The 12,500-nt window shown below is 45.3% G+C and overlaps 1 protein-coding gene across 1 annotated transcript in view; it reads right to left on the minus strand.

Annotated features, from left to right (window-relative positions):
• cacna1ab (calcium channel, voltage-dependent, P/Q type, alpha 1A subunit, b) overlaps positions 1-12,500 on the minus strand; it is a gene marked incomplete at both ends in the record, with an annotated part of 204,523 nt that overhangs the window by 151,250 nt on the left and 40,773 nt on the right. Inside the window, 2 exons of the mRNA XM_080722505.1 lie at positions 735-874; positions 1,987-2,098. Of these exons, the coding sequence (XP_080578631.1) occupies positions 735-874; positions 1,987-2,098 (252 nt within the window). The remainder of the gene's footprint in view (positions 1-734; positions 875-1,986; positions 2,099-12,500) is intronic.

Here is a 12,500-nt window from a genome sequence, read left to right on the forward strand (position 1 = left end):
GTGCGGTGACATTTTACTGGTGCCCTTGTTGCTGCTCCCTGCAGCGCTGCTCTGATCCAGTCTGTGTGTGTCTGTGTGTGTGTGTGTGTGTGTGTGTGTGTGTGTGTGTGTGTGTCCTCATTAAAGGGGGGATCGTGTCTGAGAAGGAACTGACCTGTCCTGATCAAACACGAACACACGCACGCACGCAAGCAAGCGTGCGCGCACACAAACACACGTCAAGCCAGAGCTTTTCTGTCTGTGTGTGTGTGTGTGTGTGTGTGTGTGTGTGTGTGTGTGTGTGTGTGTGTGTGTGTGTGTGTGTGTGTGTGTGTGTGTGTGTGTGTGTGTGTGTGTGTGTGTGTTTAAATGCCAACCTTTCTCCCCTGACATACATCTTGTTTACATCCCCTCCTCTCTTTTCTCCTCTCCTCTTCAGACATGGAGCTCACTCTCTCTCTCTCCAGCAGACATATTTAGCTCACATATCAAACAAACAACCTGCCTGGACACACACGCACACGCACACACACACACACACACACACACACACACACACACACACACACACACACACACAGCCGGCTTTGTGTCTCTTAGATAGTATTGATTGTAGGCTGATCAGTGTGCCATTGATCCTGGAGGCTCCCATCAGCCAGGAACACATGCACACACACACGCGCACAGACACACACACACACACACACGCTCGCGCGGCTGGAACGTCATGGAGACGAGGAAGACCGTGGACTCACCCGGTCAACACCACCACGAAGTCCATGACATTCCAGCCGCTACGCAGGTAGGAGCCCTTGTGCAGGGCGAAGCCCAGCGTCAGGATCTTGATCCCCGACTCGAAGCAGAAGATGGCCATGAAGTAGGGCTCCGTGTCCTCCTGCAGACGCACAGGGGAGGAGACAAGTATCAATAGCATCAATCCTTGATTATGCAGTCTGAAATCATTGATTATGTGGGCAAAAATCCTTGATTTTGCAATGAAATATGCAGGTTTTGATGTGATTTTATGCAGAGAAATGTGCATTAAGTTGCGAAATATGCCAAAAGTTGTAATTTTATGCAGTGAAATATGCAGGTAGTTCCGAAATATGCGGGCGGAAATATGCAATTATGCTGCCTTTTTGAAAACATGTGACCCCCGCATAATCTGCGCCATTTGGCTGATTATGAGGGAAATTCTGCGATCACAGGATCGCATTTATCTGAAGGGTCGAAATACTGCAATACAGTATATAGAAATACTCTGTTACAAGTAAAAGTCTGGAATTCAAAATGTACTTCGAGTAAAAGTACGAGATTATTGGTGTCAAAGTATACTTAAAGTACCAAAGTTAAATGTATAAAATGCTTGAAAATGTTATGCAACGCGTTGTGAGCGAAGATCGATATTTTCAAATAGCCCAGGTATAAAATAGGGCTAAAGTGCTTAATGTGTGATTTGTAATTTTCGAAAGCATCAAAATATCTGCGAGCTCGAAATGCGTTTTGAGCTTGTAGATCTGTAGATCTCAAATCTTGAAAAGTATAGGTTATACAGATACAGACAATACAGACAATATACAGAGACGATATGTGTTTTTATAGAGCGACAAATCGATCAACCACTTAAGTGATATTGAATTCTTCCTTGCACAACATTGTCATGAGAAAAAATAGTGAAAATTGGGTAATGATAAGCGTATTGTGTGTTTGCCTGTGTTTGTGTATGTTTGCAATGCATCTGAGCGTGCCTGTATATGCATGCATGTTTGTACTTACAGTTCTCAATGGGGATTCTGGAGTTCAAAATGTACCCTTACAAGTCTGTAACTCTGACAGTATACAAATGGAACCAAATGGACCCTGATGGGTCCATTTGGTTCCATTTGTATACTGTCAGAGTTGAGGGAAGACCTTGACATTTAAAAGTTTGAGTGTGTGTGTGCGTGCGCGTGTGTACGTACTGTATGTGCGTGCGTGCGTGCGTGCGTGTGCATGCATGTGTCCTACCAGTCGTTCAGACAGAGGGGTCTTGTCTCCATCAGGTAAGTGTTGTTCCAGTGCCAGGACGATACAGTTGGCGATAATGGTGGTGAGGATCATCCATTCAAACGGAGTGAGGCTGGAGTTAAGGCTAACAACACTGCTAGAGCATCTGATTCAAAACAAGCCCATGGTGATACAATAGACGGAATTCTGCATTGACAAAAATGAAATAAAACAGGGCGGAAATTCATTAACTTAATAGCAGAAGAACGGGGGAGCCCCGCACACTGTCTTCACTATTGGTACAAGGTTTCGGTCACTCGGACCTTCATCAGCTATGCCAGTAGACACTAGACCCAGCGTTGAACAAAGGCCAGGCGTTCAAAAGCTGCTATGGCCAGATGGGGCTACACAACCGGCCCAACCATCTGTGAATGTGGAGAAGAGGACCATATGATGCAGCACCTATACTACCCAACCAGTGCAGCTTAAAAGATCTCTTAGAGTTCAGTAACAGAGCAAAGGACTGTGTAAAGAAATGGGAAACTGTCATATACTGTAACTGCTTCAAAGACACAAAAAGAAAAGATGAAGATGGGGCATGCCTGATGAAGTGAGTAAAACATTTAAAATAAAAATATGAATCCTAGCTTCCCTATTCCGTTGCTATTGTGTCTAACATTCTGTGAAAACAGCAGATCTGGCGTGTTGTCAACTTTGTAGATATATACCCCCCAGGGTGTGTCTGAATAGGCCTGTTCACAGTCTCCCCATGTTTATGTAAGCATGGGGAGTCCGGCCCCCTCCTTGTTGCCTTTAGTTCATCTAGACAGACAAACTCTCTCAATAGTGCCCCTTTGCCAACAAAGGGCTTTTTGGTATTGCAGCTGAAAGGGCTTGGAATGACAGACAGACAGAACATGAACATTCAATATCTGAGTGGTTGTAGGCTTAAACCTGTATAAAAAAAGTATTATGGGCCTATATCTTTATATACAATATATATATTTTAATATGCATGGTGTAGCCCCTTTAAAGTGGTTAAACACATTTTGCTGCGGACCCCCTGGAACCCCTGCCCTGACCCACTTTAAGAATCACTGATGTAATGTAAATGTAACAGGGATTTTTTCCCTTGTTCCTAGTACAACAAGGACGATAAAATTCCTGCACAGCTCATGTGAACGCAAACACAAACATTGCCTGGTTTTAACAGCCAGTGTTTTAGAAGCAATTCATTCGGCCCATTGTCTGTGTGTGTGTGTGTGTGTGTGTGTGTGTGTGTGTGTGTGTGTGTGTGTGTGTGTGTGTGTGTGTGTGTGTGTGTGTGTGTGTCCATGCCTGAGTAATGGCCGCTGGAGGGTCTAAGATGACTGGATATGTCCAGACAGATCAAGCCTGCATCTAATTGGCCAGTCATTATCCTGTTAGTGAGTATGTGTGTGTTAGTGAGAGCGTGTGTGTGTGCGTGTGTGCGCGCGCACGTGTTTGTGCTCTCACGCGCACATAAGGGAGTTTCAATGCCTGTATTGGCGTGTTTACCAGATGCTCCAACATTGACACTATGGCCGGAGGGCGGCACGTGTGTGTGTGCGTGTGTGTGTGTGTGTGTGTGTGTGTGTGTGTGTGTGTGTGTGTGTGTGTGTGAGCACTACAGACAAGGCTGGTGGGTGATGTTAGGTGGACGAGACAGCTTAGGTCAGGAAGTACACACTAACAAGACACTACTCTACACTGCTATGGACGCTTACTGACAGGCAGTATGACACACACACACGCACGAACACACACACACACACACACACACACACACACACACACACACACACACACACACACACACACACACACACACACACACACACACACACACGCTTGAAGCACATACTGTACACAGTATAAGTGCAGAGGTGGCATAGAGAAAGCCAGCTATAAAGCTTATCGTCAGCGTCTTTCAGAACTCATCTTTTTTTCATAAACGAAAGCCCTGTTTATATACTTTGTCAAAATGACAATGTCATGCAAAAGCATCGCTAAAACAGACGACCTACGAGCTCACAAAGCATGAGACTTTTTCACCTGTACTCACATGACCTAAAAATAGGGAGGCTACGTTGAATGTGGTTAAGCCTGTCCGTGTGTTCATCATTATTTTAACAATGAAAAACTTGTGACTAAATAATAAATATATTGGATCCATTGGAAGACAGGTTCTACCTTTCTTTTTCTTTCTTTTTTGTCATTTCCTGATGTTTCAGCCCGACAGCAGTTTGAAGACCAGGAGAAGCCACCTGCGTTTGGATTCCCATCCTGGAGACCGCAAGCAGACCCAAAGAACTAGATGGCGCTTACAAGCGATACAAAATGCATGTTTTTTTCTCAGGAGGAGCGAGGGTGGCTGGCATCTCCCTCAGGGAGAAGGTGAGAAGCTCAGTTATCCTGGAGGGACTTGGAGTAGAGCCACTTCTCCTTTGGCACATACTGTAGAAAGGAGCCAGTTGAGAGGGTTCAGGCACCCGTGTGTAAGGATAACTCATGGTGGACTCCCCAGGGAGCTATTCCAGGCATGTCCAGTTGGGAGGGAGAGGAGCATGGTGGGAGGATAATATCTTGACACTGGCCTGGGAACGCCTCAGGATCCCAGGGAAAAGTAAGTCATGCATATGGGGTCCGCTGCTGGAACGACATACCCTACCAGTCAAACGTTTGGACACAGCTTCTCACCCACATTGTGTGACAAGCTGTGTCCAAACTTTTGACGGGCAGGGTACCTCCGTGAAGCAAACCTCGGCGGTTGAAGATTTGAAGAAGATAAGGAAAGGTGGTTACACAGACATCAGAGTCAACCACCCAGATTTACTCGTATGAAAAGAAATGTGTCAGTTAATGTTGTTAAAAGACTGAGCATATGCATATACTGTATGTACCAGCGGCAGTGGCTCAGGAGGTAGAGCGGCCATCTTGGAATCCAGGAACGATTCCCGGCTCATCCTGGCTATGTGTCGAAGCGTCCTCGAGCAAGACACTGAACACCTAAATGCTCCCGATGAGCAGCTTGGTGCCTTGGGTGAATGTGAAGTACATTGTAAAGAAAGCGCTATAAAATGCACAAATAATAACTTAATTTAGCAAAGAAATAAAATGACAAATGGCGGCCCAGGAAGGAACAGTATAAAAATACAGCAGCACATTTTCAGCATTACCAGTGTGCAGACTACATTCTTTCTTAACGACTCCGCTGTGTGTCCTGCACCTGTGCTATGGCGGTGCGTGCACTATCTATTTCACAGGGTGAACGCAGTGGTGTAAAGTACATTTACTTCAGAACTGTACTTGAGTCCAATTTTGAGGTATTTGTACTTTACTTGAGTATATCCAATTTCCAATACTTTTACTTCTTCTCCAATACATCTCGGATCCAATTATTGTACTTTTACTCCACTACATTTATTTGAAAACTTTAGTTACTAGTTACTTTGTAGATTGATTACGTACATACAACACTTCAACCCTCCATTATACATTTAGCTGCGATGCAAAACATTGTTCTGCACAATGAGTACTTTCTACTTTTGGACTTTAAGTACATTTTGATATCGATACTTTTGAACTTTTACTCAAGTATACATTTTGAATTCTGCACTAGTGGTATTTCTACATTGCAGTATTGATACTTTTACTTAAGTAAAACATGTGCGTATCTTTCCCACCACTAGGCTCTGGAACACATGAGCACACTGTAACTGGCGTAACAGGGTGAGTGCCGGTCCTGTGCAGGTCTCAGTCGTTCTGTCAACATGCTAGCTGCTCCCATCATCTATTATTCAGCAGCCACACACTTCCCCACCATGGCCTAACAATCTATAGAAAGGAAAGGGTAACCCATTTCTCTCTCTGTATCGCTAACCCCCCCCCCCCCCCTTCTATCTCTCTCACTCTTTGTTTCCTCTCTCCTTCACTCCATTCCTCGCATCCATCCATTGCCACTCCTGTTTTTTGACTGACTCCTTGCTCTCTCTACATCTATCTCTGCCAGGCTTGAGATTATGTTTAAGCCCCTGTCCATCTGTTTGTCTCTGTCTGTCTGTCTGTCTGTCTGTCTGTCTGTCTGTCTGTCTGTCTGTCTGTCTGTCTGTCTGTCCGTCTGTCTATTAGTTTGTTTATTTGTTTCTTTGTTTGCGTGTGTGCCTGCTAATCTCTGGCACTGCTGGGACAATCAGTGAAACCTTGCAGGCACACTCCCAGTAGGCCACAGTCGTTGTTTTTTTAGATTGACCCAGAGTCGTCTAATCAGAGAGTTCTGCCATTGCGGGGTCAGAATCAGCGCTGGTCACGTGGTTCATTGTCACTTTAGCCCTCATAGACTTCAATGCATTCTGTAAACTTCCGGTTCGCGGTTTGTCACTATACAATACGCCAATAGATGTGTGCGTGGAAGACCTGGCCCCGTGAAGTGAATGGGAGTGACGCCACTCTCTCCATACAACGCTCTGCAATGACCTCACGGCAACAAGCCGCTTCACATTTTAGCTTGAACCATACTACCATCTGTCGTCATCTTTTCAGTTTTTCCGAAGCCAATTTAGTCATTCGTCAAGTGGCCCGTGTTGCCACCCAGCCGCCCAGTTGGTCCGAGGAGGCTGTGTACAGCGGAATCATCCCATGTGCCTAATCTGATACACATCACATGGAGCCACCGGCTGCTTGTGTTCAGCCGACAGCGAGGAGTTTCCCCTGGAGGCCGCGGCGCATGTGGAGGTTCACGTCATCTTCCCCGCGGTCCCCTCGCTGCCGAACAGATGCACCCCCGCCACCAGCCAGCAGGGGTCACTATACCGCAGCGACAAGGACGTGATCCCTCGACTGTTTCGAACCCAGGATCACTGTGTCACCTTGCGTCGGTTGGAGGGCCCTGGCTAAGTCGGAGTCACGCCTTGGTCGGAAAATTGTACCCGTGCGTCTGCGGTGGTGGGTGATAGTTTTACATGTATACCGTTGTTTCCAGTTGAGATTGGGTCACTTTGTCTGTTGACCTCACTCAGCAACGAAATAAACAGAAAACAAACAAAAATCTAAATCAAACAATTCACAGGAGGAAATCAGTGATCACCCCATAATGTGCACTGCAATGTAGTTTCAAATGCACTCACTACATTGCAGGCACTTTTTGAGAGTGAAAAAATAAAAAGACACGTGCGACATGTGTGATCTGGGCAGCTTGCCCCAGGAAATGTGCCAATGCCAAGCTCAATAGGGAACAACGGTATATGTACACCACCTACAGTATACACCCCTTCTCTTTATTCTTATCTGCCTGGTTCATCCTCTTTCTCTCTCTGTCTCCATCTTTCTCCTATCTCTCTCTCCCCTCTCTCTCTCTGTTTGACAGATTACAGAATTAGATAGACCTTAGTTTACACTGTCTAGCTCATGAGGAGTTTGGTATCAGGTATCAAGAAAAGAAAAGAAAAGAAAAGAAAAGAAAAGAAAAGAAAAGAAAAGAAAAGAAAAGAAAAGAAAAGAATCAGTCAATAAAAAGAAATTACAGAGTTGGATTGGCAACAGTATTGGTGAGCGCTGCAAAAGTGAGTCTGCAATCTATCTCTCTCTGTGTGTGTGTGTGTGTGTGTGTGTGTGTGTGTGTGTGTGTGTGTGTGTGTGTGTGTGTGTGTGTGTGTGTGTGTGTTTGTTTGTGTGAGCTCCTCTCTCCTTAATTAAAATGGGCTTGTGATGGCCACAGATGAGCCATGGTCCGCCAAGTACACACAGTCACACACACACACGCAATACACACAAACGCAAGCATGCACGCACTGATGCGCGCATGCACTGATGCGCGCGCACACACATACACAGGCTTCTAGACCACAGACCATTGAAGATGTATAGTATGTACAGTAATATACCTTCATATGAACAGCAAAATTGCACATGCATGTGTTGTGTACATAATCTCTCTCTCACACACACACACACACACACACGCACACACACACGCACGCACATATGCGCACGCACGCACGCACGCACGCACGCACACACACACGCACGCACACCTGCATATAAAATGCTTCATTTACAGGCATGAACACACAAGCACATGGGCAATAATGCACTGGTGCAAAGTGCACACACACACAAACACACACACACACACACACACACACACACACACACACACACACACACACACACACACACACACACACACGTACGTAGCGTACGTAACGTACGCACATACACTCACGCACGCAAACACACAGAACCGGGCATTATATTCAGCATCAGCACATTGTCGCTCCACTGCCTACTGTAATGTAGTACACACACACACACACACACACACACACACACACACACACACACACACACACACACACACACACACACACACACACACACACACACACACACACACACACACACACACACACACACACACACACACACACACACACACACACACTCATCTCCTGCCCGCTCTGATACTGCCAGCAAGTATATTAACTTATTACAGAGAGAGAGAGAGAGAGAGAGAGAGAGTGAGCGAGGTAGAGGCAGAGAAGATGAATGGAGACAGCAGATAGACAGAGAAGAGGCTCTAATGCACATTGTTAAGCAATATTACAAAGAAGGGGCCAACATTCTATGATAACAATACAGCTGCTATGATACATCTGCTTGTCACGCTTTATGAGAGTCAGACAAAATGCCTCATTCACCTGCATGCAGTGGTACTTGCATTCTTTACTTAAGTAAAAGTATCAATACTGCAATGTAGATGTACTCTGTTAAGTAGAAGTCCGGTATTCAACATTGACTTGAGTAAAAGTACAAAAGTATTGGTATCAAAATGCACTAAAAGTACCAAAAGTAAAAGTACTCATTGTACCCATTTCAAGTTATCAAATATATAAAAGTCTTTTGGAAATAGCAGATCTACAAGCTCACAATGCACATTGTGAACTTGCAGATCGGCTATTTTCAAATGGCCAAAACTTATATATGGCTGAAGTGGTTAATTTATGTTTTGTAATGATAATCAAAATCTACAAAGTAACTAGTAACTACAGTTTTAAATAAATGTAGTGGAGTAAAAGTACAATATTTGGATCCGAGATATAGTGGAGTAGAAGTAAATCTATTGGAAATTGAAATTACTCAAGTAAAGTACAAATAACTCAAAAGTGTATTAAGTACAGTACTTAACTCATACAGTGCCCCGGGCCACAAGTGGCTGCTAGAGTGCCAGAAATATCTCTATAGGCATTCGCTCTAGCTTCCGTCGACACTGCCCCAAGTGCCTTGGGATTTCACTCCAGCCACTGTTATGTATGACGAGAGGAGGAAGTTAGCTTACACTTAGCCATTCACTGCTAACCCCTTTAGAAGCCCGATCTAAAGCTATTTCAGTCGCAAAAAAACTTTCTCTTTGGTCTGGGAACACAATTCAGAGAAAATCCTCTCTAAAGATGTGACTTATTATTGGAGTGGGCGGCGCAATGCGGCCGTTTGCGCGAATACGGCCCGTGGATGGCCGAGTGTCGGCCCCGGGCATGGATGGAAATTTAGACCGGGGCTTCGTTGAGGCCTCCGATTAAATAATTCATTTTATTAAATATCCCGTACTAGTTCGGGATAGGCACCCTGGAATACATCGCGCCGCCGACAGTATAGATTGAGGTTTTTTTGGGGGGCTCGAAACTTTATTTTAAACCATTTTCAATGGAATAAATCGTCGGACCATCTAGCGTCTCTCGTTGGTAAGCGCTGGACGAGCCAGGACCACCCACGTTGTCCCAAGCAGCTCAGGGTAAGTAAAATAGCAAATAAAATATTGTATTGGATTGAAAATATCCCGAACTTGTTCGGGATAGGCACAAATAGGGTTAAGTAAATGTACTGTACACCACTGCCTGCAGTGACCCTAATTCTGCTGCCGGAGGAGTAGGGGAATCAGTGCCACCTTCTAGGCCAGGGGTGGGCAACTTTGATGATGGCGAGGGCCACTATATTTCCACCTTCACTCCAGAGGGCCACATTGCATATTGCTACGTCCTACTTTGTCATTCTAGTATCTCATACAAAAGAAGCAAAAATAGCAGATCTACATCGCCTATTTTTTACTTCTTTTGAATTGGAATCCTGAATAATCTTTTATTTTTTAATTGGAATCCTGAAATGTAACATTTTGATTTAATTTCAAACGCATTTAGTTCTATACTTATGTTAAATGTATGAACTTAAATACAGTACAAATACATTGGACACTAGACACTATACTAGTCATTAAGCTCTAATATAGACTGACAGAATTAAAGCAGCTCATGTTTGGAATTGTAACAGCTGAAATCAATAATATATCAGTATTTAAGTGAAGGTGGGGGCCGCATGTGGCCCCCGGGCCGCCAGTTGCCCATGTATGTTCTAGGCCATTAATGAGAACTGCATCGTTTTCATGACTTCCACATTAGGCTTAAATGAGTGAATACTTCTAGAAGGTCCTGGGTTTGATTCCCGCCGGGGGACACTGTGGGCACTGGCGGCGTGTTCCTCCCTCCGTGTCATCAGCGCCCACACCCTAGGTGGGGTTGGCGAAAGGGCCTTTCTGTGTGGAGTTTGCATGTTCTCCCCGTGTCTCCTAGGGTTGATACCCTCACAAAAACATGCACGTAATCCTGGTCTCAATAATGCCTCCCCATGGCCAGCCGGGGCGCCTGATGGAGGGGAAAGGAACTGGTTGGAATAACGTGTTCCTTCCACGCGCTACGTCCAAACCAGGGAAATCTCCACTGTCAGGTGAAAAGAAGCAACTTGGACTCCTCATGCATAGAAGGAAGCATGAGGTCAGTCCGTTGTTTCCCCAGGTGTGGCAGAGGGAGAGCAGAGCCCAGGATTACATAGGCAATTGGCACTGGGTGAAAAAAAGGGTTACAAAATTGTGGGATAAAAATTATGAAAAAATAAATAAAAATTAGTGAATACTTGCTGCCTATCATGCATGGGTCACAATCACAATCTACGGTTGATTTTGTCGTCGAAAATGTGTTTTGGCGGGCCTTGATGGCGTCGAAATGGCTGATTTATTTTACACTTGGCTGCATGCTGAAAATAGCCAATCTACCAGCTCACAACGCGTCGCGCTGCGACGCGTTGTGAGCTTGTAGATCTACTATTTTTCAGAGCGCAACACCCAAGTGCAACCAAACCTAAAATGACTTGTCTTTTAGTTCTACTGGATCACTTCTCCTCTCTTCCTTCCCAAAAATCTTAGTCTAGTTTTTATTTGCCGACGAAATGGGCAATATACTCTATTAGTCATAATAGCTTAACCTTTATTTAGTTTTTAGTTTTTTAAAGTTAGTCAATGATAATTCTTTGTCATAGTTTTAGTGGACAAAATAATATTTACCAGTAAGACGCCTAAGGGACGCCTAAGGGACGCCTAAGGGATGCCTAAGCGACCTCACCCTAAAGGGCGAGGTTGTGCCATGTCTTGGCCATCTGGCCAAAGTGATTTGGTTCCCCTGGCATCACAGGGATCTCCATATATGGCAATAAAAGGGATTTGGTTCCCCTGACATCACAGTAATTAGATATTGGCATTCACATATACAGTATGGGCTTATAATTGATGACATCAGTCATCTCCATATATGGACATAAAAGGGATTTGGTTCCCCTGGCATCACAGGGATCTCCATATATGGCAATAAAAGGTATTTGGTTCCCATGACATCACAGTGATGTCAGAGCGTGATGTCAGAGCGTGAGAGTCAATCAATAAAAAAGACAAGCTTTACCATTCCGGGCAGACACGGACAAGATGTGACGGTTCTGATAGTAAGCTGCAACCTACGATCACAAATAAGCATACATGCATTACACAACACCAGAGGGACGGCTCTCAAGGGGACCAGACTTCTAAAAGGTCCTCACTGCTGTTTGTCCTTCTATGGCTCTGTGGAGGGGCGTGGCCCTGTGGAGGGGCATGGCCATGTGGAGGGGCGTGGCTCTGTGGAGGGGCGTGGCCCAGTGACCTCGTCATAAAACGGTGAGTCACGGGGTCAATCTCTCACAGGGACTCTCTCCTTTATGGCTGAATGCTCCTCGTCAAACTGCCCTTAACAGCGCTAACCTGCACGTCCATGTGCATGATGGAAGGCCCTGTGTGTGTGTGTGTGTGTGTGTGTGTGTGTGTGTGTGTGCGTGCGTGCGTGCGTGCGTGCGTGCGTGCGTGCGTGCGTGCGTGCGTGAGTGTGTGTGTGTGTGTGTGAGAGAGAGAGAGAGAGAGAGAGAGAGAGAGGGAGGGGGGGGAGGGAGGGAGGGTACAGAAAGCATGAGCATCAATGCAAGTCCTTGCCTTATTGTACGTCCGACTGCACCTGAATGTGTGTGTGTGTGTGTGTGTGTGTGTGTGTGTGTGTGTGTGTGTGTGTGTGTGTGTGTGTGTGTGTGTGTGTGTGTGTGTGTGTGTGTGTGTGTGTGTGTGTGTGTGTGTTTTTCAGCTGATGAGGCGTTTTGTGGTGGCTGAGGCT

The sequence above is a fragment of the Nannobrachium achirus genome (assembly GCF_963921795.1).
Source record: "Nannobrachium achirus genome assembly, chromosome: 3".
NCBI classification, from domain to species: Eukaryota; Metazoa; Chordata; class Actinopteri; order Myctophiformes; family Myctophidae; genus Nannobrachium; species Nannobrachium achirus.